Raw genomic sequence first — 27,077 nt, forward strand, 5'->3', positions numbered from 1 at the left:
GGTGTTTGCCTCCACCACCCCCTCAGGCAGTGTGTCCCAGATTCCCTCCCCAATCATTTTCCTCAGGTCCTTTCTCCATCACCCGAGTGAATGTTCTCTTGTAATGAGGCACTGCACAATGCCAGTGCGTGGAGTTTGTACAAGGACGGAACACTACCAATGCCGAATTATATTAAAACGTGCAGTGCAAGTTAAAATAGAATCACCAAGGCAGAGAAGGTTGTGGACCATGTGCTGGGAGATAGAATCGATGTCCCAGTGGGCCGAAGAGCCGGGTACCGCGCCCGCAGCCCCTCTGCGGAGGGCGGGTCCGAGAAGAGCCGAGCGAAGGGGGCGGGGCGGGGCGGGGCAAACCTGGGCTAGGTGGGAGCGGAGCCGGGCGGGGTCAGATGACCGAGGTGTGGGGACGTGGGACGCGGGACCTGGGCGGAGTCAGGTGACCGAGGGCGGTCCCGCTCCACCTGCGTCGGGAACAGGTCGGACCGGAGTTGGAGCCTGAACCAGGAAGTGGCGGCGGGTCTGGCCGCGACTGTCCCGGCACCGAGAGGCTGCAGGATGAGTTCGGCCGAGGACGATTACAGCTTTGTGTTTAAAGGTAAGGGATGGAAAGCGGAAACAGGAAGTCATGGCGGAGGGAGCTGAGCTCTTGATGTTACCTTACCTGGTAACCCCAGGACAACTTAACACTTAACCCACCTCCTTGGCTCCAGTTTAACTATTAACCCCACCCCAGGGCTCTCTTTACCCGGTAGTCCCAGGATCAATTCATTAACTCTACCCCGGGGCTCACCTTCTGTGATAGCCCTGCGATTAACTTAATTTGCTCACTTTAAACAGTAACGCCCAGTCCGCCCAGGGCTCACTTTAATCGAACACTACAAACCTGATCTAACACAGACGATTAATCCATTCACGTTTTGAATTCACCGTAACCTGAATCCAGAGCACTAACCATAACCAATATCCATTAACTAGCACTTTAATCGATAACTCGGCAGAAATTAACCAATAACTGCAGACACTAAACAGCACGCTTCAGCAACATTCGCCACTTACCCTCACCACCAACCTGAATCACATTCACTTCACTTCTAATTATGTTTTTAACCAATAACTTGAATCACTAACCATAAACCAGTCCATAACCAGCTCTCTACTATCCCTGACATGAGCCTGATCCCAAGTCCTGACCAGTAAAAGGTTTATGGGAGACCTGAGGGGCACTTTTTGGTACAGTACTGAGGGTGGTGGGTGTGTGGAATGAGTCTCCAGGTGGGTACAGTCTGGGGATAGGGCAAATGGGTCTAGCCCAGGTGGATGTCTCAATTGCTGCGAGTGGATCATAGATCACTACAACACAAAAACTGGCTCTTTGGCCCATCCAGTCTGTGCCAACCTGTTTTTCTGCTTGGCCCCATTTACCTGCGCCCAAACCGTAGCCCTTCATACCCCTCTTGTTTATGTGCCTATCCGAACTTCTCTTGAATGTTGCAGTTCCACTGGTTTATTCCACGTTCACAGCACCCTCTGAGTAAAGGAGTTCTCCCTCAGGCTCCCCTTAAATAGTTCACCTTTCACCCTAAACCTATGACCTCTAATTCTAGTCTCACCTAACCTCAGGGGTAAAAGCCTGCTTGCGTTTACGCCATCTATACCCCTCATAATTTTGTATACCTCCATCAAATCTCCTCTCACTCTCCTACACTCCAGAGAATAGTCTTTAAAGTATTTAAAAATAGTCTTTAAATTATTTAAAAACAGTATTTAAAACTTTAAATACTTAAAGATAAAGACGGAAGATGAGCTTGATTTGTCACATGTACATTGAAACATGCAGTGAACTGCATTGTTTGCACCGACGACCAACACAGTCTGAGGATGAGCAGGGGGCAGCTCGCAGCAACTGTGCTTCCAGCGCCAGTCTTAGCATGCCCGTGACTTACTAATCTTAACCCATGCACCTGTAATTGCAATGAGGGAGGACCCAGAGGAAATCCATGGAGAAAATGCACAGATTAGCAGAAACAGAGCTCCACTCGCTGGCACTGTAAAACATTACCCTATTGTGCCCTCCCTGTGGTAACCTTTGCCTGTAACTCAGGTCCCAGTATATCGTGTAAAATTTCCCTGCATTCTTCCAACCTTATTGATGTCTTCCCTGTTGGTAAATGACAAGAACTGTACACAATACCCCAACTTCTCACACAACGTCAACATCACGTCCCAACTCCTGTATTCAATGCCCTGATTTATGAAGACCACTGTGGCGAAAGCTCTCTCTATGACCTTAGGCTGAATGACCATTTCCCATGGTTCATCCCAGATCTCCCAACTGCAACCCATCATCCACTTTAGCCAGAACCCCATCACAACTCACAGGGAGTGTCAGGAGTAAGGGTGAATGTCCCACCTGCTGGCTTCACTGGCCTGTCCACCTGCTCTGCCACGTTCTAGGATCTGTGGACTTGTACACCGAGGCACCTCGGTTCCTCAGTACCTGTTGTTCATTCATTGTATAATTCCCCCCCCCCCCCCCCCCCCCAAAGGGCATCAACTCACACTCATCAGGGTGAAACTCTGCACCTTACAGGCAGGTCCATACCAGCCTCGTTACTGCTAGGTCAGTCTCCGTAGGGTTGTTGAGCTCGCTCCTGAATCTCTTCTCCCCCCCAAAGGGCATCAACTCACACTCATCAGGGTGAAACTCTGCACCTTACAGGCAGGTCCATACCAACCTCGTTACTGCTAGGTCAGTCTCCATAGGGTTGTTGAGCTCGCTCCCGAATCTCTTCTCCCCACCCTCCCCCCATGTTGAACTGAAAACCTTTTTCATGCCAGTGCTGGAGATGAAGCATATGTGATTCAGGAGTTGGTGAAAGATCTTGCCCTTCCAGTGTGACCTGGGCCTTGGTGCTGGTGCAGGCTACAGACCCTCTTTCACATATCCCACCAATGTTGTAGAGTCACATAGCTGTGAAACAGGCCCTTCAGCCCAACTCTTCCATGCTAACCATTAGCTTGATCTTGGAGTAGGATATAAGGTTAGTACAATATTGTGGGCCGAAGGGCCTGTAAGTGCCCCATGGTAGCGTAGTGGTTAACTTGATGCCATTACGGCTCAGGGTGTTGGACTTTGGAGTTTAATACCAACATCACCTGCAAGAAGTCCACATGTCCTCCCGTAGAATGCATGGGTTTTCTGTGGTCATCCAGTTTACCCCATGGCCCAAAGGTGATCCAGATAGGTCAACTGGTCATTGTAAATTGGCACATGATAAGGTTAAGGTTAAATAAATTGGTGTTGTGTTAAGGGATACTGGATGCTGTGGCTTGAAGCTGTGTCTCTAATTTAAAAATAAGTAAGTGAATCTTCTAAGGTTTCATTGATTCTATTGTGGTTATTATTCTAATATGGATTTATTGAGTATGCCCACGAGAAAATTAATCACAGCAAATGATTTCGATAACAAATTTACTTCAAACTTCAAGGTCAGGCCCATATCCCTCTGCATCTTTCCTATCCACGTACCTGTCCAAGTCTATTTTAAATATTCTTAATGTTCCTGTACCTCAGCCTCCTCTGCTTTTGGGCTGAAGGTCCCAGCCTATCTGTTCTCTCCTTAAGACTCAAGCCCTGCAGTTCCAGTTACATCCTTGTGAGTTTTTTTTTTCTCTACACCCTCAAGTTTATCATCCTTCCTATAACTGGGTGACCAGAACTAAACACGATATATCGGGAGTGGTCTCATCTTGATCCGCTGAGTAAGTGGGCTCAGGTTTGGCAAATGGCTTTCAAGTCAGGTGAGAGAGTGGTAAGAAGTCAAATCGGGGTGGGACTTTCACTGTGAACAGCAGAGCCCTGAACAATATTGTAGAACCGAGGGACAAATACATAATTCCCTGAAAGTGTGTCACAGGGAGGTAGGGTGGTGAAGAAGGCATATGGAAAAGTAGCTTTCATAAAACATTATGTTGCAATTGTACAAGACATGGGTGTGGACACACCAAGAGTATTGTGTTCGGTTTTGGTTGTCTGGTATAGAGTTGTCAGCAAACTGGAAAAGGTACAGAGAAGAGTTGCAAGTGTGATTCCTGGATTCAAGGGCCTAAGCTTTTGGGGGAGGTCGTGTAGGTTGGTACTTTATTCCTGAAGTGTAGGAGACTGAGGGGTGTGAAATTATGAGAGGGTGAATGCTCAGTTTTTTCCCAAGGCTGGGTGGTTAACAACTAGAAGGCACAGGGTTAAATTGGGATTTAAAAGGAACCTGAGGGGCAACACCTCCATCTACATGGTGGTCAGTGTGTGGAGCGAGCTGCCCATTAACAATGTTTGAAATAGACTCGGACAGGGACGTGGATAGGCAAGGTTCAGAGGAATATGGGTCCAATCTAAAAGTTTGAAGTAGGTTTATTATCTAAGTACATATATGTCGGCATAAGCAATGCTGAGATTAATTTTCTTGCAGCATACTCAATAAATCTGTGATAGAATCCATGAAAGACCACACCAAACAGGCAGACAAACAACAGATGTACAAAAGACAACAATGGTGTCGAGGCAAATACAAAAGAGAAAACTAATAAACAATAAGCATGGAGAACTTGAAATGAAGAGTCCTTGAAAGTGAGTCCATAGGTTGTGGGGACAGTTCACTGATGGGGTGAGTGAAGTTATCCCTCCCAGTGCAAGAACATGTTGGTTGAGGGGTAATAACTGTTCCTGAACCTGGTGGTGTGGTCCTGAGGATCCTGTACCATCTTCCTGGATGATGGGAGTCCTTCATGATGGATGCTGGTTTCCTGCAACAGCGCTCCATGTAGGTGGGGAGCCCTTTACCCATGATGAACTGGGCTGTAACCACTATTTCTAGAAGCATCTTGACAAATAGTACTAATTCATATTTTTTAAATTCATATAATTCATACTATTCATAATTTTGATCAGTAGGGATGAGTTCAGCAGGAAGGGCTTGCTTCCATGCTGTATTACTCTAACTCTCTGTAGTTTTAATGTGACGTTCCCACTCCTGTGCTCACAGGCAGACCGGACACCTCACCCACCACAGTGCATACCTGTGTCAGACAGCAGCACTCTGGTCTGCAATTTGCAGGAAGTTTCTGACAATATCAGCCAGTAATTCCCTCCCAGTGTTTGGTATCACCATTACAAATCATTATAACTCAGTAACCCACTCCTGGCATCTGTTAATATATATATAGAGATCCCAGATTGTAATCCACTCTTTGGGATTGGTTATTCTATATATAAACTCCCCAAACTCCCACATTAGACCCCATCTGTAAACCACTCACAGGGATCTGTTCTATTTATAAACTCCTGAATCCATTGATTAGCTCTCAGCCAGTAACCCACACTCAAAGATCTGTTAATCAATATAACCCCCAGCCCGCCCAACTCAGAAGCCCTGGATTGGATAGCAGGCTTTAACCCGGTGCCAGGGATCTGATGCATCACACACAAGACATGAGGGACTCAGCAAGTCAGGCAGCAGCTATGTGGGGAGGGGAATAAACAGCTGATGTTTCGGGCTGATACCCTTCATCAGAGCTGGAAAGGAAGGGGGAAGAAGCTGGAATAAGAAGGTGGGGTAACAAATCTGTTATTTTACATATGACCGAAGTGTAAACACACTACAGCTAAGCTTCCAATTAACGACAGCATCCTTGGCGTTCCCAATGTTTCTGCACAGCAGCCTTTAGTGTGTTAGGCGCAGATCCCTCTGTACCTCACAGCTCCACAATCCATCACCCTTTGCATTTCATAGATTAAGATTCATAGATTCATACAACAGAGAAATAGGCCAACAGTCCAAATTGTCCACGCTGTCCAAGGTGCCTTTACAAAGGATGTCATTAAGATGGAGAGGGTGCAGAAAAGATTTACGAGGATGTTACCAGGACTGGAGGGCTTGAATTACAAGGAGAGACTGGAGGTATCTGTGCTTGCCTCATTTGCCTGTATTTGGCCCACATCCCTTTAAACCTTTCCTGCACATGCATCTATCCAAGTGCCTTTTAAATGCTGCTGCCTCAAACACTTCCTCTGGCAGCTCATTCCATATGTATGTATGTATAATGAACATGTCCTCAGGTCCCCTTTAAATCTTCTCCCCTCTATCTGTCAACTTGTGCCCTCTTGTCTTAGATTCCCTGGTCCTGGGAAAAAGACTGTGACTACCCACCTTATGATTGCCCCTCACAATTTTGTAACCTCTATAAGGTCACCCTTCAGCCTTCTCTCCAGGGAAAGTGCCCTAGTCTCTCCAGTCCCTCCTTGTAATTCAAGCCCTCCAGTCCTGGTAACATCCTCGTAAATCTTTTCTGCACCCTCTCTAGCTTAATGACATCCTTCGTATAGCTGGGCGACCAGAACTGCACATGGTACTCCAAGTGTGGTCCTGTCAAGGAATTCAGCAGCCAAATGTCATCTTCACCACCCTGTTAACCTGTCTCAGCATCAGAGTTCAACATACCTGAACTCTAGGGTCTTCCTATACCGATCTTCACAGCACACCACTGGATCTGAAAGCCCTCCCCTACCACCCTCTGCCTCCTCTTACTAATTCAAATTTGTAGACACAAGACACAGAGGACTGCAGATGTTAGAATCTAGAACTAAATAAAAAAGGAACAGGAGGCACTCACCCTGGATGAGCGTTCTAACCTTCTGGACCAGCCTACCATGGGGGACTCTGTCAGAAACCCAAGTGGACATAATATATCCACCTACCTGTACTCCGTGCTGTTGTTCATCCCTTCTAATAAAAGTTCAGTCAGGGAACTGTCCCTAGTCCTTGATCACGGAGAGACAATATGCCTCTTTATCTTCTCTGTTAAACGGAAGATTTCACATTTTCCACAGATCATTTTCCATTTGCCAGATCATTGCCCTCTCACTGAACCTGTCTCTATCCCCTTTCTCCTCTTACCTATTGACCTTTGCAAATTTAGCAGCAATACTTTCAGATTCAGATTCAGTTTATTGTCATTCAGAAACCACAGATGCAATGCAGTTTAAAAAATGAGATAATGCTGCTCCAGAACGATATCACAAAAGCACATGACAAAACAGACTACACCAGAAAATCTACATAACATTTGGCAATCCCCAATCCAGAGTCCGGAGAGGCTGCTGTGTATTAATATCGTGCTACCGTCTAGCGCGTTCCCCAGAAAGGTGCTCCAAATCCACCAGACAAACCAGACTTAAAACTAAAGCCACAAGACCTGCACAAAACCACAGAGTTACAACAGTGCAAACAATAGCATAATTGATTTTTTTTTAAAAAACAGACTATGGGCACAGTAAAAATAGTCCAAAGATGTTAAAGGACTATAAGTTCAAAAGAAACCACCACACAGTTTCCACAAGTCCCCAGGGTCCCGACAGACTCGCCATCCCACGCCGGCAGCAGAAGGGAATACCCACACTATGGACTTCCACGGCACCGCCCGACTCAGCCTCGCAGACGCAGCACACAATGTAAGCTCTGTCGAAACCAGCCTCGCAGATGCAGCGCACACCAACAGTGACCTGACCGCAGTGGACTCCAAGTCCGTTGAACCTCTGAGCCTCTGACCATCCCCTCCGGCACAGCTTCTCCGAGCACCATCCTCTGCTGAGCGTATTAAGACGGCCCCGCCAACAGCCACCGGCAACGTGACCCCGAGGACTGGGGGCCTGTTCTTCCCAGCAGAGACCCGGACCTCACAGCAGCACCAGCAGCAGCAGCAACAAAGAAGGTCTTCCTGGAGATTTCCCGATGTTCCTCCATGCTCCCACGTCTGTTTTCAATCGATTATGATTGCGCACGGCACCCCACTTCACAAATAACAGATAATCAGCTCCGGAGTGGCCACTGCAAGCTGCGTCGCGCCGCCATCTTGGATCATTAATCATTGTAATTTGTACTTGTGGTGAGGATTAGAGTGCCACCACTGATCCAAGTGACAGCCCACTCGTTACACCCAGCCAGAACTGGAATTGGTGTATTATTGTCAGATAGGTACAGTGGAAAAACACGTCTGGCATACTATGTCCTCTACTGCCATGATGAAGCAGAATATAGGTTGGAGGAGCAACAACTCATTTCATATGGGTAGCCTCCAACCTGATGGCATGAACATTAATTTCTCCAACTTCTGGTAACCACTACCACCTTCCCCCTGCTCTCTTTTTCCATTTCCCATTCTGGTTATCCAAATCTCCCTTTCTCTTCTCCTCCTCCCTTCCTTTCTTCCATGATCCACTGTCCTCTCCAATTAGATTCCTCTTCCTTTCAGCCCTTCTGCCTGTCACCTCCCAGCTTCTTGCTTCATCCCTACCCACCCACTTTCATTCTCACCTATCAGCTTGTACTCCTTCCTATCTCCCTGCCTTCCTATTCCAGTATTTGCCCCCAGTACTGATAGAGACTTTCCACCCAAAACTATTCCCCTCTGTAAATGATACTTGGCCCTCTGAGTTCCTCCAGCATTTTGTGTTGTTCAAGTTTCCAGCATCTGCACAAACTCTCATTTTTATTGGCATTGCACAGAGCATCGAGGGAGGACAAGGTAAAACTAATGGTGTTACAGAGAAAGTGCAATGGAGGCAGAGGATAAGGTGCAAGGCTGTGACAAGGTAGACTGTGAGGTCAAGAGTCCATCGCATCGTACCAGGGAGCCATTCAGTAGTCATACGACACCAGGGTAAAAGCTGAGCTTGAGCCTGGTTGGTGGTACGTGCTTTAAAGCTTTTATTTCTTTTGCCCAATGGGAGGGGTGAGAAGAGAGAATGTCCAGGCTGAGTGGGGTCTCTGATTATGCTCAGAATTGGAATTACGGTAGGTTTATATTTACTAAAACCCATCACTCCAGTTGGGGCATAGACCACCAAGAGCAGCTCGCCAGAGTCCTGTCATGGGTGATCTTGGTAGTGATCCTGGATGACAGAAGGCTAACTTTCACAGACTTTCAGCTTTCACCACACAGTTTCACGTGTCTCCCAGGTGAAGATCCTTCCCCTCCCAGGAATGAGGTCTTTGGTGTTTCTGTAGCCCTGGGTTTTTACGGGATGGGGTTGCTATCCTCGTGCCCAACCCTCCTCCCCTCTCAGCCAGGCTTGGGACCATGCATGGCAGACTTATTATGTTTATTATTACTGAAATACTTTGTGAAGTTTATTCTTTTCTGACAGCAGTACATGAAAAGTCACTACAAGTTACAGTAAACAGTGCAAAAGCAGAATAGCAAAGTAGTGTTCATGGGTTCATGAGCTGTTCAGAAATCTGACAGCCAAGAGTAGGAAGCTGTTTTCAAGCCATTGAGTGTGTCTCCTCAGGCTCTTGTACCTCCTCCCTGGTGGTAGTAACGTCAAGAAGATGTGCCCTGGATGCTGCCTTTTTGAGGTGCCACCTTTTGAAGATGTCCTAATTGGTGGGAAGGGTTGTGTCTGTGATGGAGCTGGACGCATCTACGATCCTCTGCTGCCTCTCGCAAAGCTGCTTTACTGAGGTTGCACGCATTATATACAGAAAGGCAGGCAAGAGAAAATCTGCAGATACTTTAAATTCAAGCAACACACATAAAAAGCAGGAGGAACTCAGCAGGCCAGGCAGCATCTATGGAAAAGAGTGAACAGTTGACCCTTCATCAGGACTGCCCTTTTTTTTTGCCTCTCCAGTCTCTCAGTAATTCAGTAATTCTGGAAGTATTTCAGTAATCTCTGCCAAGCAATCTCTGATCCACACTAATGTGTTAAACCACCTGCAAAACTGTGCTAACTTCTGTTGTGGCACCTTATCAGATGCCTTCAAATTAACAATGTATAGTCCATCTGGGCCCTTTATCGACCCAGGTGCCTGTCCCACTGAGGACTGATGCTGGCTGCCTGTGGTGACCCTCACCCGTGTTGTTATTTCCAGTGGTGCTGATAGGAGAATCTGGGGTGGGGAAGAGCAACCTACTCTCTCGCTTCACCCGCAACGAGTTCAACCACGACAGCAGGACCACCATCGGGGTGGAGTTTTCCACACGCACCGTCACTGTGGATGGAGTGGCCGTGAAGACACAGATCTGGGACACAGCCGGGCTGGAGCGTTACCGAGCCATTACCTCCGCGTACGTATGCTGCCATGAGTTCTGCCACCATAACATCCCTCCATCACTCCTTCTTCTGGTCTCTCTTCCACCAATCACCTCCCAACTCCTCACATCATTTCCTTTCGTACACTTCCCCACCCACCCACTCACCTTCCTATTCACCAGCTTGTAATCCTTCCCCTCCCACCATCTTCTTATTCTGGCTTCCTATCCCTTCGTTTCCAGTCCTGGTGAATGGTCTTGGCCTGAAACGTTGACTGTTTATTCCTCTGCATAATGCTGCCTGACCTGTTGAGTTACCCCAGCATTTTACTCTGGATTTCCAGCATATGCAGAATCTCTTATGCCTTCATCACCCTGTTCCCTGCTTGCTGACCAATTCCAAGTCCCTGTTTGTCCTCTGTCCCACCTTCTTTAAGATTTCAGTCAGGCCTCTTACCTGGGACCCTCTACACTCCTCCCATCTACTGGATCTGCTCACCATTCATGTGTCACAACCCTAGAGCGCTCCGAGGGCGTAGTTAAGCATGATCTCTATTTTGCTAACCCGTGCAGGCCTCCTGGTCCCACACCATCCAGCCTTGCCCCTCCACAAAGAGGTGTCTTTCCTCTTTAAGAAAGGAGGAAGGCAGCAGAGAGAAAATTATAGACCAGTTAGCCTGACCTCAGTGGTTGGGAAGATATTAGAGTCAATTGTTAAGGATGAAGTCGTGAAGAACCTGGTGACACAGGACAAGATGGGACAAAGTCAGCATGGTTTCCTTCAGGGAAAATCCTGCCTGATGAACCTGTTGGAATTCTTTAAGGAGATTACAAGTAGGATAGATAAGGGGGATATAGTGAATGTTGTATATGTGGACCTTCAGAGGCCTTTGACAAGATGCCACACATGAGGCCGCTCACCAAGTTAAGAGCCCAAGGTATTACAGGAAAATTAATGGCATGGTTAGAGCATTGGCTGATTGGTAGAAGGCAGTGAGTGGGAATAAAAGGATCCTTTTCTGGTTGGCTGCCAGTGACTAGTGGTGTTCCACAGGGGTTGATGTTGGGACTGCTTCTTTTTATGCAATATATCAATGATTTAGATGATAGAGTAGATGGCTTTGTTGCCAAATTTGCAGATGATATGAAGATTGGAGGAGGGGCAGAAGGTGTTGAGGAAATGGGGAGACTGCAGACTGTTTTCTAAATGGAAGAAAATCCAAACATCTGACATGCAAAGGGTTTGGGAGTCCTTGAGCAGAACACCCTAAAGGTTAACTTGCAGGTTGGTAACGAGGAAGGCAAATACAATGTTCATTTCAAGAGGTCAAGAATACGAAGAAGAATGTGATGCTGAGGCTTTATAAGGCACTGGAAAGGCCTCACATTGAGTGTGGTGAACAATTTTGGGCTCCTCATCTAAGAAAAGATGTACTGGCATTGGAGAGGGTCCAGAGGAGATTCACAAGGATGATTCCGGGAATGTAAGAGTTATCATACGAGGAACATTTGATAGCTCTGGGTCTGTACTCACTGGAATTTTGAAGTATGAGGAGGAATGTCATTGAAACCTTTTAAATGTTGAAAGGCCTAGACAGAGTAGATGTGGAAAGGATGTTTCCCATGGTGGGGGAGTCTAGGACAAGAGGGCACAGCCTCAGGGTGGAAGAACATCCATTTAAAACAGATGCAGAGAAATTTCTCTAACCAGAGGGTGGTGAATTTGTGGAATTTGTCAGCACATGCAGCTGTGGAGGCCAGGTTGTTGGGTGTATTTAAAACAGAGCTTGATAGGTTCTTGATTGGACATGGTATCACAGGTTACAGGGAGAAGGCTGGGAGTGGGGCGGAGGATGAGAAAAAGGAATCAGCCATGATTGAATGGCAAAGCAGACTCGATGGGCCAAATGGGCCAATTCCATTCCTATGTCTTACGGTCCTTGGGATGTGGGATGGAATCAGAGCACCCAGGGAAACCCACACTCTTACTCTCTCTTGCAGACACCACACGCTGACTTAATGAATCACTTCACTTGCTCTGTGCCACGTGCTCACTGCCACTCACATTGGTCATATATACACGCTGATTCTATGAATCACTTCACTCACAGACACACAACACCGGAGGCCGGGAACAAACCCAGGTCTGGTGCTGTGAGCCAGTGGCTCTACCCGCTGCATCATTCTCGTCTTTGGGCACTACAGGTACTACCGAGGAGCAGTAGGGGCCCTGCTGGTGTACGACATCTCCAAGCACCAGACGTATGAGAACGTGGAGCGGTGGTTGACCGAGCTCCTGGACAACGCTGACAACAACCTGGTGGTGATGCTGGTGGGCAACAAGAGTGACTTGTCCGACATCCGCACTGTGCCCATCGATGAGGCTATGACCTTCGCAGGTGAGGGGCCTAAAATACTGAGAGGCACAGATCAAGCAACCAGTTCAATCCTTTCCCGAGGCTAGAGATGTCAAATACCAGAGTACCTGCATTTAGGTGAGTGGGAGGGGGGAGGGATTTTAAAGGAGATGTTCAGGACATGCTTTATAATTGCAGTCACTAGAATGCACTGCCAGAGGTAATGGTGAGGCAGATCCGATAGAGACACATAAGAGGCTCTCAGCTAAACACTTGACTGTGCTGGCCTGGCTGAATATGGACACTGGGTAGGCAGAGCGGATTACTTGGCCATTTAATTACTTTGACACTACAGTGTACTACTCTACCTTTGGGCTGGCGGGGACAGAAAGGGTACTCCTAAAAACCACACAATAAAATAGAGGGCCTCCTGTCACCACCTGTCTCTCCCATCCCCCCCACCCTGTCTCTCCCTCTCCCTGGCCGGTCTGTTCCCCACCCCCCCCACCCTGTCTCTCCCCCTCCCTGACCAGTCTTTCCCCCCACCCCCTATACTCCCACCCTGTCTCTCCCCCTCCCTGACCAGTCTTTCCCCCCACCCCCCATACTCCCACCCTGTCTCTCCCCCTCCCTGGCCAGTCTCTTCCCCCCCCCCCATAATCCCAATCTGCCTCTCCCTCTCCCTGACCATTCTCTCCCCCCCCCCAATAATCCCTCCCTGGCCACTCTCTCCCACCCCACCCTGTCTCTCCCTCTCCCTGGCCGGTCTGTTCCCCACCCCCCCCACCCTGTCTCTCCCCCTCCCTGACCAGTCTTCCCCTCTCCCATACTCCCACCCTGTCTCTCCCCCCCAACCCGGTCTCTCCCCCCCACCCTATCTCTCCCCCTCCCTGGCCAGTCTCTCTCTCCCCCTCCCTGGCCAGTCTCTCTCTCCCCCTCCCCGGCCAGTCTATACCTCCCTCCCCCACCCTGTCTCTCCCCTTCCCTGGCCAGTCTCTCTCTCCCCCTCACTGGCCGGTCTCTCTCCCCCTCCCCGGCCAGTCTATACCTCCCCCCCCCACCCTGTCTCTCCCCCTCCCTGACCAGTCTTCCCCTCTCCCATACTCCCACCCTGTCTCTCCCCCCCAACCCGGTCTCTCCCCCCCACCCTATCTCTCCCCCTCCCTGGCCAGTCTCTCTCTCCCCCTCACTGGCCGGTCTCTCTCCCCCTCCCCGGCCAGTCTATACCTCCCTCCCCCACCCTGTCTCTCCCCTTTTGATCCTGTGGTTCCTGGTGAACTCTGACTTGGGTTCAGAATCACAGCGATCGTCACTGTCTGAGATGAGACGATCTGTTGTTTCCTGGGACACGTTACTATAAAACACATGCATTAAAGAAATAAATAGTGCAGGAAGAAGGAATAATGAGGTAGCTTTCATGACCATTTTGGAAGGACACTCCGGGATCGAACTTGAGTCTCTGAACAGCTACTCTGCCCATCTGATGTATTCCAGATGTGGTTACCCAGCACCTACAGCTTCAGAGAATGCCCTGGGATTTGGGTTGGGCTCAAGAATATCCATGGGTTTGGGTCAGGGGTCAGAGTTCGGAACATCCAATAGGTTGGAGTCATGTTGGGGGGAGGGTCAGGAACTCCCATAGGTCAGGGTTGAGCAAAGGCCACTCACTCCACCGATAGTGATCCAGAGGTGGGCGAGGAATTGGCCGTGATGTCAGAGCTTGGGCAGGCAGGGCTGAGTGCATGATTGGCTGCCGACCTTCCTACTGCCACCGGGCACTCGGCTGATTGGCTGCTGCTTTGTCTCGGCAGAGAAACACCAGATGTTGTTCATGGAGACGTCTGCGCTGGACTCGACCAATGTGGAGCCGGCATTCCAGTCTGTTATCACAGGTAGGGTCACCTGGACAACCAGCCCTCATACACTCAAACCCCACCCATTTCCCTCCCCCTCACCCCGTGCCTACTCTTTCCCCTTCACCCACCTTAACTGAAAGGCCGAGGGTCAACGTGGAATTGCCAATGAGTGTGAGGGAGGGCTTGTGACAAAGATCGGCTGGTTATGCTGAATGGCCTCTTCTGGCTCAAGTCGTGAGTTGTGGCACTCGTGAGCTTGTCAGGGGCTTGGGTGGGTCGGGGTGGCCAAGCTGTGAGATCTTGCTATGCCCTAACCTTCCGTTGCCTCCCCCGCAGAGATCTTCCGTCGCCGGGCTGAGGGACGGATGAGCCAGGCATCTCGAACCACAGTCACCCTCAGCCCCAACAGCGTCTCCAACGAGGGGGCCATGGTGACCCCGAGTAAGAAACCCTGCTGTCAGAATATCTGAACTTGCCCCTCATCTCACTCTCAGGACTACACCACGCCCCTCCCCTCCCTAAACCCACACTCCCTCACCACACCACACACCGTTAACCACACCTCTATACCACCCACAGTCTCCATACCCCACAGACCTGTCAGTACTCTCCTGGTTGGGATCTCCTCAAGAATATCAAGCATGTGGTGGGACGGTGTGGAGGGGGTTTCACTCTGTGTCTGACCCTGGGAGTGTGTGATGTGATGGTGTAGAGGGAGCTTCACTCTGTGTCTGACCCTGGGAGTGTGTGATGGGACGGTGTAGAGGGAGTTTCACTCTGTGTCTAACCCTGGGAGTGTGTGATGGGATGGTGTAGAGGGAGCTTCACTGTATATCTGACCCTGGGACTGTGTGGTGGGATGGTGTAGAGGGAGCTTCACTGTGTGTCTGACCCTGGGACTGTGTGGTGGGACGGTGTAGAGGGAGTTTCACTCTGTGTCTAACCCTGGGAGTGTGTGATGGGACGGTGTAGAGGGAGCTTCACTCTGTGTCTGACCCCGGGAGTGTGTGATGGGACGGTGTAGAGGGAGTTTCACTCTGTGTCTAACCCTGGGACTGTGTGGTGGGACGGTGTAGAGGGAGTTTCACTCTGTGTCTGACCCCGGGAGTGTGTGATGGGACGGTGTAGAGGGAGTTTCACTCTGTGTCTGACCCCGGGAGTGTGTGATGGGACGGTGTAGAGGGAGCTTCACTCTGTGTCTGACCCCGGGAGTGTGTGATGGGACGGTGTAGAGGGAGTTTCACTCTGTGTCTGACCCTGGGACTGTGTGGTGGGACGGTGTAGAGGGAGTTTCACTCTGTGTCTAACCCTGGGAGTGTGTGATGGGACGGTGTAGAGGGAGCTTCACTCTGTGTCTGACCCCGGGAGTGTGTGATGTGACGGTGTGGAGGGAGCTTCACTCTGTGTCTGACCCCGGGAGTGTGTGATGGGACGGTGTAGAGGGAGTTTCACTCTGTGTCTAACCCTGGGAGTGTGTGATGGGACGGTGTAGAGGGAGCTTCACTGTATATCTGACCCTGGGACTGTGTGGTGGGATGGTGTAGAGGGAGCTTCACTGTGTGTCTGACCCTGGGACTGTGTGGTGGGACGGTGTAGAGGGAGTTTCACTCTGTGTCTAACCCTGGGAGTGTGTGATGGGACGGTGTAGAGGGAGCTTCACTGTGTGTCTGACCCTGGGAGTGTGTGATGGGACAGTGCAAGGGACCAGCTCTGCTGAAAATCCCAGATGCGAGGTGCAGAGTGAGATGTACTGTCTGGTTTTCTAGTTTTCTATTAAGGCGATGGTCATTTAAACATTAATATATGTATGTTAATATATGTGTAGTAATAAAATTTTGTGTAGCAAATGGAATAAAAACAATTTCTTCTAATTAAAAAATGTGATTTTTTTTGTATCAAGGGATCTGAACACGCCTGCCTTGAACTTGACGTGAGCAAGTGTCAGAGTCATACAGCATGGCCCTTCGACTCAACTGCTTTATGCTGGCCAACATTCCCATCTAAGCTGGTCATTTGACTCATATCTCCCTGACCTTTTGCATTGCTCCCTGTTACTGTTGATGGTGAAGAGGTTGATGTGGTGAGGACCTACCAGTACTGGGGGTGCACTGGGATGACAGACTTGAGTGAGGCACCAACACAAAGGCTGTGTACAAGAAGGGTTAGGGTCACCTCTACTTCCTGAGGAGACTGAGGTCCTTTGGAGTATGCAGGCCTCTCCTTCACATGTTCTACCAGTCTGTTGTTGGCAGTACAATCTTCCATGCTGTGGTGTGCTGGGGCAATGGCATCAACACCAACAATAAACATTAGAAAGGCTGGCTCTGTTATAGGAGTCAAACTGCACACACTGGAGGCCATGTTAGATCAAAAGACCCTAAGGACACACTGCCAATTCTGGATGATGTTTTGCACCCTCTGCATTCTACCTTGGCTGAATGGAGGAGCAATCTTAGTTATAGACTAAGACAATAGCACTGCTCCAAAAAGTGCTATATGAAGTCATTCTTGCCCTTAGCCATTAGGCTTTATAATGAGTCAACCTATATCCAATGATGACCTCCTTCTGGTAGACTGTTTGTGGTAACTTATTTTTTTCTTCTTTCTACTTCTAATATTTATGTCTGTGCACTTGTAATGCTACTGAGACTGTAACCTCCTTTGGGATCAATGTAGTATCTACCTATCTATGTGAAACACTGACCCTTTAAGATCTTGGGATCAATAACATGTCCATCCCAGTCCATCCCGACCTTTTGCTTTTAACCTCGATTTCATTCTCTTGGGAATACCTCCAGCAGTGTGAAATGGATCAGTTAAAAGCTGTGTGTGCCCGAGGGTCAAACTGCTGACTGCCAGTGTGTCTTGCTGTTGTCTGTGCTGAGTGTGTCTACCCCACTCTGAGCTCATGAATTAGAGGGACTCTTTAGTTTGTTCTCAAGTCCTGCAGCACAGGAACAGGCTCTTTGGCTCACTATATCCATTCTGACCCTCCAGTATCCATCTTCAATAATTCCAATCCCCAGCACTAAGTCAATTTCCTTCTCTGCCTCAAGTGCTTGTTCAGATACTTTACTATTGTCAGAGTCTCTGCCTCCACCACCAACTCAGACATTGCGCCCCAGATACCAACTCCAAAGTTCTTTGCATCCACTCTTGACATTGTTCTCCTTCCCCAGATTTCTGTTGGCCTCAGACACCTTAGCTTTGGGGAGGCGTTTTACACTTTGCTGACCATCTCTACTCCTCATAACTCTGTTCACATCCATTGCACCCTCTCCAGTGCAGTCACCTCCGTCCGAGAGCCTGTGACCAGAATTCCACACAGTGCTCCAGATGTGGCCTGCCCAATGGTTTCTAAAGTTGGACCATAACCTCCCTGCTCTTGTATCTTGTGGCTAATGCAGGCAAGTTTCCCGAACACCTTTCTTACCCCCTGATCTGTGCTGCCACCTTCAGGGATCCTTCGACCTGTACACCGAGGCAACTCTGTCCCTCAGTACCTACCGTTCTCAGTGTATCCTACCCTTGTACACCAAGGTCCCTCTGTCCCTCAGTACTCCCTACCATCACAGTGTGTGTCCAAGATGTGTTACAAAAAAATTTCTCTTAGTAATAATGATCAGAGAGGCACAGAGATAATCTGCATTTACCGACAAGTTCCTTTATTGTCTCAACTGAATTTACATGAATTTCCACAACTGAATATCTGTGTTCACATCCAATTTTTCCTGACCCTCTGTGAACAGTTAACAAATACAAAAAGTAAAGGAGTCTATGCTGGCCATGTGTTCCTCATTGTTCCTATCTAATCTCCACATGTCCTTGGTTATTCCCCATCTGTGATGGTTGGTCTCTGGAAAGTTGTCACTCTTTTGAAGCATTTGAAGCTCTTGGTGTTCCTCATCAGTTCAAATGATATATTTCCATCCCGTAGGCTCAAGGTCACCTGGGTTAGGTTGCTCAGTACTCCTCAAGGCCCAGTAACTGTGCATGTCTGGTTGTTATGAAAATCCATAATTGCATCACCTCACATTCATCAGTATTAAACTGCATCTGCCGTCGCTCTGCCCAATACTTTCCTGTCAACACAAGCATCTGTAGAATTGGGAAAACAGATAGTATGGAACCTTCTTCAATCCACAGGATGACAAAAGACTGCAGAAGGTTGAAGCCTGTTACTCGGGCAGAACCCTCACTGCCATCTAACGGTAGTGACTCAAGAAAGTGCCACCCATCACTCCAGTCCCTCAGCATCCACAAGACACCATCATTACTACCAGCAAGGAGGAGGTGCAAGAGGCTGAAGACCCAAACTCAATATTTCAGATTTCTGGACAGCCCATGAACTCAAATTCTCTCTTCCTCATTTTGCACTACTTATTTTTGTGACTTGTACCTGTGATGTTGTGGCTGAGTAAAACTGAGCCATATAGAAGCTGTAACCAGGAAATATGGAAGTCTTTATTCACATTCCAGTCCTTTAGGAGAGAGAAAGGCCAAGAGAGTTTCACTTTCCTGACAGGTTTTATACTTTATAAACAACGATAACAATGAACTAGTTTCACTGTCTGTAATTGCCTGTTGAACTTTAACATTTTGAATATAGTCAACAGCAGATTTCATTGGCTCTGCGCTCAATTCTGGAACATCTGAATAGCAAAGATACATACATCAAGATGGTCTTCATTAAGTCCTGGGTCTCATTACCTCCTTGAGCAACTGGATCCTTAGTTTCCTCACTTGCAGACCCCAGTTTGGATTGGCAGCAACATCTCCTCCACAGCCTCCCTTAGCGTAGAAGCACCACGAGGCTGTGCGTTTAGCCTCCTGCTCTACTTGCTTTACGCTTGTGACTGAAGTTGAACCAGTCGGTGTGGGTCCTGCGGCTCCTGCAGCACTTTATTGGTGGCAGCAGTGAGAAGAGAACATGGTCTGGATTTTGGGTGGATATTGCTTTCCAGTGCCTGCATTCCATGTAGATGTGCTCATTGGAGGGGAGGGCTTTACCCACAGACTGGGTTGTATCCATTACTTTGGTAGAATTTTCTGTACAATCTTAGCAAATTTCTAAGAAAATAAAGGTGCTGCCATGCTTTCTTTGTAATGGACTGATCTTCTGAAATGTTAACACTGAGGAATTTAAAATTGCTGACCCTCTCACCTCTGATACCCCAATGAGGATGGGCTCATCGACCTCTTGTGTCCACCTCCATGAATTAAAAAAATAATCTCCTTGGTCTTGCTGACATTGAGTGAGAGGTTGTTGTTGTGGCACCACTCAGCCAGATTTTCAATCTCCCTCCTCTATGCCGATTCGTCACCACCCTTGATTTGGTCAATGACAGTGATGTCATCAGCAAGCTTAAAATACCTATGATCAGAAGTATAACACGAGCAAAGGGAAGTTAGAAGATTGGGAAACTTACCAAAACCACCAGCAGACAACTAAAAATGCCATGGTGAGAGAAAAGATGAAACCTGAAGGGAAGCTAGCCAACAATATGAGAGCATATCAAATACATAAAGAGTGGATATCTGACCTCTGGAAAATGACATTTTAGACAGAGTATTAGAGGATAAAGAAAAGGTGGAGGAACTTAATAACTATTTGAAACTGCCTGTAAGCAAACAAATTTCAAGATTGTATAATTTATGAATTTTGATGATAAATGCACTTTGAACTATTTTGCATCAGTCTTCGCTATGTGGTATGCCAGAAATTCAAGAGTGTCAGGAGGCAGAAGTGAGTGTTATTGCTATTACTAAGGAGAAGGTGCTTGGGAAGGTGAAAGGTCTGAAGGTAGATAAGTCACCTGGACCAGTTAGACCACATTCAAGGGTTCTGAAAGAGGTAGCTGAAGAGATTGTGGAGATAATAGTAATGATAATTCAAGAATCACTAGACTTTGAGTTTTTTTAAACTTTTAAATGTTTTAATTTAGTTTTTTTTTAACTTTTTAGGTTCTAGAGGACTGGCAAACTGCAAATGTCACTCCACTCTTAAGAAGTGGGGGATTGGGGGGACAGAAGAAAGGAAATTATAGGTCAGTTAGCCTGACTTCAGCATTCAGAAAGATGTTGGAGTTGGTTAGTGAGGATGAGGTTTCCGGGTATTTGGAGGCACGTGATAAAATAGGCCAAAGTCAGCATAGTTTCTTTAAAGAGTAATCTTGTCTATTGGAACTGTTTGGGGAACCAACAAGCCAGATAGGTGAAAGGGAGTGATTGGATGTTGTTTATTTGGATTTTCAGAAGGCTTTTGACAATGTGCCACACATGAGGCTGCTTAACAGGATGAGAGCCCATGGTATTATAGGAAAGATAGCAGTACGGTTAGAAGATTCGTTTATTGGCAGGAGTCAAAGAGAGAGAATAAAGAGGGCATTTTTTGGTCAGCTGCAGTGACCAGTGGTGTTCATTATACATTATATGCCAATGACTTGGATGGTGGCTTTGTGGCCATGCTGGCTAGCTGGAGGGGCAATTAGTGTTGAGGACTCGGGGAGTCTGCAGATAGACATAGATTGGGAGAAGGGTCAGATGGAATATACTGTCAGGAAGGGTATGGTCGTGCACTTTTAGAAGGATTAGAAGCAGAGACTATTTTCTAATCGGAGAAAATTCAAAAATCAAAGGTGCACAGGAACTTGGGAGTCCTCGTGCAAGATTCCCTATAGGTTACTTAGATTAAGATTTAGATTAGTAAGGAAGGCAAATGCAGTGTTAGCAGCCCTCTTGAGAGGAAGAGAATGTAAGAGCAAGGATGTAATGCTGTGGTGTAATAAGGCAAAGGTCAGAATGCACTTGAGTATTGTGAGCAGTTTTGGGCCCCTCATCTAAGAAAGGATGTGCTGGCATTGGAGAGGGTCCAGAGGAGGTTCATGAGTTTGGCTAGCTTTGTTTGGCCAAATGGCCTTGTCAAAAAAAAAATTAACGTTCTAATGAGAATGTTTCTGGGAATGAAAGAGTTAAAGTATAAGGTGCATTTCATGACTCTGGGCCTGTACTTAAGGGAGTTTAGAAGAATGAAGGGCTCTTGTTGAAACCTATTAAATATCGAAAGGTCTGGATGTAGGGAGGATGTCTCCTGTAGTGGCTGAGTCTAGGACCAAATGTTATGGAGAGAAGGCAGGAGAATGGGGTTGAGAGGAATAATAAATCAACCATGATGAAATGGCAGACCAGACTCGATGGGCCAAATGGTCTAATTCTGCTCCTATGTCTTGTGGTCTCATGGAGTAGAGCAGGGAGCTAAGCACAAAGCCTTGTGGTGCATCTGTGCTGAGGAAGATTGTTGAGGACACACACACACACATTCTCTCTCACACACACACTCTCTCTCTCTCTCACACACACACACACACTCACACACACACTGTCTCTCACACTCTCACACACACACTCTCTCTCTCTCACACTCTCTCACACACACACACACACACACATGACTGTGTGGCTGAGCACATCTCCAATGCCATCTACAAATTCACTGACAACAGCTCTGTTGCTGGATGAACCACAAGGTGGTGATGAGTCAGGTGACCAGAGTGAGATAGGGCACTTGATTCATTGGTGAGGCAACTCTGGCTCGAGTTTGTCGTTAGTAAAACTAAGAGCTGACTTCAGCAAGGGGGAGGGAAAGCGTGCAATAGCCTACGTTGCTGCTTTAAATTGCTGGGTGTTAAGATATTGGATGACCTGTTCTGGGCACATGGATGCAACCACATGGAAGGCACACCAGCATATTTACCTTCTGAGGAGGTTAAGGAGATTCAGCTTGTTTCTGTCCACTCTAACAAACCTACAAGTGTACTAGTATCCTGACTGGTTCCATCCTACAGCAACTCGAATGCATAAGAAGCTGCAGACAGTAGAGGATTCTACCCAATACACCACGGGCTCTCCACTATTGGTTGTATCTACATCAATGATCAAGATCCTCACCATCCAGGCCAGGTCATCTTCTTGCAGATCCCATCAGGCAGAAGCTGTAACTTCCTTCCCTTCGACCATGCGGTCGTTGGGCCAGCCAGCCAGCACAACCACAACACTGACTCAGTGTGGCAACACCACGCGCACTGCAACGGAGACACATCTCTTTTGTTCTACGGGTTCCTCTTTGCATAATTTTGCGTAGCTGATGTTGTTTATAGTTTTCCTGTGATGTTGCATATCTGATCCTGTGCACCTTTGATTCTACTGCAATACACTTTAAAATCAGAATCAGGTTTATTATGTGTCATGAAATTTGTTAACTTAGCAATGCAATACATAATATAGAAAAAGCAAACTAAAAGGTGCTTGGAAGTAGGTACAGAGGAGATGTCAGGAGTGGTGAGAGTGTGGAATGGGCTACTGGCAATGCTGGTGGAGGTGGAAACGATAGGGTCTTTTAAGAAACTCCTGGATGGATTCACGGAGCTTAGAAAAATAGAGGGCTGTGGGTAAGCCTAGGTAGGGACATGTTCGGCACAGCTTTGTGGGCCGAGGGGCCTGCATTGTGCTGTAGGGTTTCTATGTTTCTAAAAATAAATAAATAAATAAACAAATAAATCGATTTCAGTATGTGTATTGAATAGATTAAAAATTGTGCAAGAATGAAATAATATATGTTAAAAATGAGGTAGTGTCAATGGGTTCAATGTCCGTTTAGCAATCAGATGGCAGAGGGGATGAAGCTGTTCCTGAATCACTGAGTGTACCTTTAGGCTTCACCTCAATAATAAGCAAACGCTTCGAGAGGCTGTTCAGAGAGCATGCTACAATCCAAACTGGACCCCCTATCGACACAACCGATTGACAGTTGACGCCATAGCCCCAGCTCTACACATCTGGAGAAGAAGGTTGCTTACGTGAGAATGCTGTTCTTGGACTACAGTTCAGTATTCAACACCATAATTCCCTCCAGGCTCGACAAGAAACTCAGAGACCTCGGCCTTCACCCTGCCTTGTGCAACTTCCTGTCAGATTGCCAGCAGCTGGTAAGTGGGCTCCCTCACTTCCAACCCTCTGACCCTCAACTCAGGAGCCCCTCAGGGCTGTGTACTAAACCCCTTCCTTTACTCTCTGTATACCGATGACTGTGTGGCCACCCACAGCTCCAATCTGCTAATTAAATTTAATGATGACACTACATTGATTGGCCTAATCTCAAGCAATAACGAGGTGGCCTACAGGGAAGAAGTCATCTCTCTGACACAGTGGTGTCCAGAAAACAACCTCTCCCTCAATGTCGCAAAAACAAAAGAGCTGGTTCTGGATTAGAGGAGGAATGGAGACAGGCTAACCCCTATTGATATCAATGGATCTGGGGTTGAGAGGGTAAACAGCTTCAAATTCCTCAGCATCCACATCACCAATGACACCATGTGGTCTGTACACACCAGCTGTGTGGTGAAAATGGCACAACAGCACCTCTTTCACCTCAGACATTTGAGGAAGTTTGGTATGGGCCCCCAAATCCTAAAAACTTTCTACAGGGGCACAATTGAGAGCATCCTGACCGGCTGCATCACTGCCTGGTATGGGAATTGTACCTCCCTCAATCGCAGGACTCTGCAGAGAGTGGTCGCACAGCCCAGCGCATCTGGAGATGTGAACTTCTCATGATTCAGGACATTTACAAGGACAGGTGTGTAAAAAGGGCCTGTAGCATAATTGGGGACCTGAGTCACCCCAACTACAGTCTATTCCAGCTGCTAACATCCAGGAAACGGTGCTGCAGCATAATGGCCAGGCTTAATAGGCTCCGGGACAGCTTCTTCCACCAGGCCATCAGACTGATTAATTCATGCTGATACAATTGTATTTCTATGTTATATTGACAGTCCTGTTGTACATATTATTTATTATAAATTACTATAAATTGCACATTGCACATTTAGACGGAGACATAATGTAAAGATCTTTACTCCTCATGTATATGAAGGATGTAAGAAATAAAATCGATACAATTCAATTCTCCTACCTGATGGTAACAGTGAGAAAAGGGCATGCCCTGGTTGCTGGGGGTCCTTAATAATGGACGCTGTTTTTCTGAGACACCACTCCCTGAAGATGTCCTGGGTACTTTGTAGGCCAGTACCCAAGAAGGAGCCGAGTAAACCTTCAACCCTTAGCAGCTTCTTCTGGTCCTGTGCAGTAGCCCTCCCCCCCCCCCCCCCCCCCACCAATACCACACGGTGATGCAGCCTCTCAGAATGCTCTCCACACTACAGCTTTGAGTGTGTTTGTTATTACGTACAATTAATCCATATATATAAGCTAGCTTATGGATTTATATTGTGCTTTTTACATTATTATTTGTTCTTTACCTCACTGCGTTGAAATGGAAGGGGGCAGAGGCCACAATAAGGTGTGGGTGGGATGAGGGGAAGTAGTACAAGCTGGCAGGTGACAGGTGAGACCAGGTAAGGGGGAAGGGGGATGAAGTGTGAAGCTGAAAGGAATGCTTTCTGGGCCATGCTACCTTCTCACAGCTCCCATCAGGCAGGAGGTACAGAAGCCTAAAGTTTTGTGCACTTTACACAGTCCTGTGTAGGTCTGTAGTTTAGTGTAGCTTTCTCTGTGTTGTTTTTTATGTAGTTCAGTCTAGTTTTTGTACTGTGTCATGTAACACCATGGTCCTGAAAAACGTTGTCTCATTTTTACTATGTACTGTACCAGCAGATATGGTTGAAATGACAATAAAAGTCACTTGACTTGACTTGACCCACACTACCAGGTTCAGGAACAGCGACCTCCCTTCAATCATTTGGTTCCTGAACCGACCGGTACAACCCCAATCACTACCTCAGTATATGCACTTTGTTTTTGTTCTAGTCCTGTTCTTTCTTGTAAAGATTGCGTATGATTTATGTTTAATTTATAGTTTTCTTATGAATGTTGTGTATTTGACACACTTTGCTTGTGATGGTGCTGCAAATAAGTTTTTCATTGCAATACACACACACCAAATGCTGGAGGGACTCAGTGGGTCAGGCAGTACCTATGGAAGGAGGTGGACAGTTGATATTTTGGGTCAGGACACTATGAGGATCCAGGTGAGGGGTTTATAGGAAAATGGGGTGGGGGGGCAGTGACAGAGGCTGGGAGGTGATTAGTGGAACTAGGTGGGAGGGGAATGGGGGGGGAACAGTGACAGGCTGGGAGGTGATTGGTGGAATATTGGGAGGGGGATGGGGGGAACAGTGACAGGCTGGGAGGTGATTGGTGGAACCAGGTGGGAGGGAGATGGGGGGACAGTGACAGGCTGGGAGGTGATTGGTGGAACAGGTGGGGGGGGGAATGAGGGAACAGTGACAGGCTGGGAGGTGATTGGGGGAACAGTGACAGGCTGGGAGGTGATTGGTGGAACAGGTGGGAGGGGGATGGGGGAACAGTGACAGGCTGGGAGGTGATTGGTGGAACAGGTGGGGGGATGGGGGAACAGTGACAGGCTGGGAGGTGATTGGTGGAACAGGTGGGGGGATGGGGGAACAGTGACAGGCTGGGAGGTGATTGGTGGAACAGGTGGGGGGATGGGGGAACAGTGACAGGCTGGGAGGTGATTGGGGAAACAGGTGGGAGGGGGATGGGGAACAGTGACAGGCTGGGAGATGATTGGTGGAAGTGATGAAGGACTGAAGATGGTGAAATCTGACAGGAAGGGAAGGAAAACACGAGGAAATCTGCAGATGCTGGAAATACAAGCAACACACACAAAATGCTGGTGGAACACAGCAGGCCAGGCAGCATCTATGGGAGGAGGTGGTGACGAGGGAGTTATTCAGCCTGGTTTGTCCAGCATTTAATGTGTAAGTGTAACTTCTCTCCTTTCATACCCATCTCCCAGTTGAGTTCTGTTCCTTAACCTAACGGTGTTGCCACAATAATTGAACAGACCTTTTAGTAATGGCTTTCACTTCGGTCTTATGCCAAGGCGCCACCACATTTATATCCTTAATTTTAAGTGATTGTTTGGCAGGAATGTCTGTCACCGCATCTTCCTTCCACCCCAGCGTGGGCAGGAACCCCTGTGAAATTTATAAGCAGGCCGGACCCTGCAGCCTCAACAGATGTTTTCCAATCTCAAGAAGACTGGCCTACAATTTCAAGTAGCTGTTTTAATTGGGAACCAATCAAAGCACTGAAGTACGTCATCAGGAGGCGCTTTCCAAGGTTAAAATGATAGCAACCATCTCAGACACCAATACTGATACTTTGATCATCTTATTAGTCACCTGAAACTTGAGAATATAAAGAGAAACACTTGAAAGACCCGTCACGGGACCTTTTCAAACACCGTGTAGATATGCAAGAATCTGCCTTGTTGCGCTTCCGGTGCCACTGAGGAACGCTCACTCCTCACCGTGACCTTTTCCCGCAGAACCAACTCAGCCACAGCGGAGAGCCGTGGGTGATTGATAGAAAGGGAACACAGTCCACATTAAACTATGCTTATTCATTTGTAATCCATCCCAAACTGGAGACTTCACCAATTCCGTCCTCCCAATTGATGACCAATTTTATAACCGGCCTCTGACTTTCAGAGTGTCTGACTACCTACGCACTTCTGTCAGTATCTTGTCCCGGGATTTGTCTGTTCTGGATTTGGTCTGTCCAAGGACTGAGTCCGGAACTGGTTGATCTCTTGCCTGCTTGTTTCCCGGATTGTACTGAGGCATTTTGTCCCGGGAAGGTTTAGACTCCAAATTTGGCACACGCCGGATTGGTTAGTCTGAGACGTTCTGTCGCGGGATTGGTCAATCAGTCCCGGGACCTCCCTCTGCACCCC

General features: G+C 47.7%; 1 protein-coding gene across 2 annotated transcripts; it reads left to right on the top strand.

Annotated features, from left to right (window-relative positions):
* Nucleotides 1-378: 378 nt before the first annotated feature.
* Nucleotides 379-19,406, top strand: rab25b (RAB25, member RAS oncogene family b). 2 transcript variants are annotated; one of them, XM_059979924.1, is made up of 6 exons: nucleotides 379-595; nucleotides 9,927-10,122; nucleotides 12,292-12,485; nucleotides 14,255-14,335; nucleotides 14,636-14,740; nucleotides 16,200-19,406. In XM_059979924.1, exons 1-6 carry the CDS (start codon nucleotides 556-558, stop codon nucleotides 16,205-16,207), a joined length of 624 nt encoding a protein of 207 aa, XP_059835907.1. In that variant the 5' UTR covers nucleotides 379-555; the 3' UTR covers nucleotides 16,208-19,406. The 2 variants fall into 2 exon arrangements, with proteins under 2 accessions (XP_059835907.1, XP_059835906.1); XM_059979923.1 differs by lacking the exon at nucleotides 16,200-19,406 and having other exon boundaries at nucleotides 382-595; nucleotides 14,636-16,172.
* Nucleotides 19,407-27,077: the final 7,671 nt, after the last annotated feature.

This window comes from Hypanus sabinus, chromosome 9, assembly GCF_030144855.1.
Source record: "Hypanus sabinus isolate sHypSab1 chromosome 9, sHypSab1.hap1, whole genome shotgun sequence".
NCBI classification, from domain to species: Eukaryota; Metazoa; Chordata; class Chondrichthyes; order Myliobatiformes; family Dasyatidae; genus Hypanus; species Hypanus sabinus.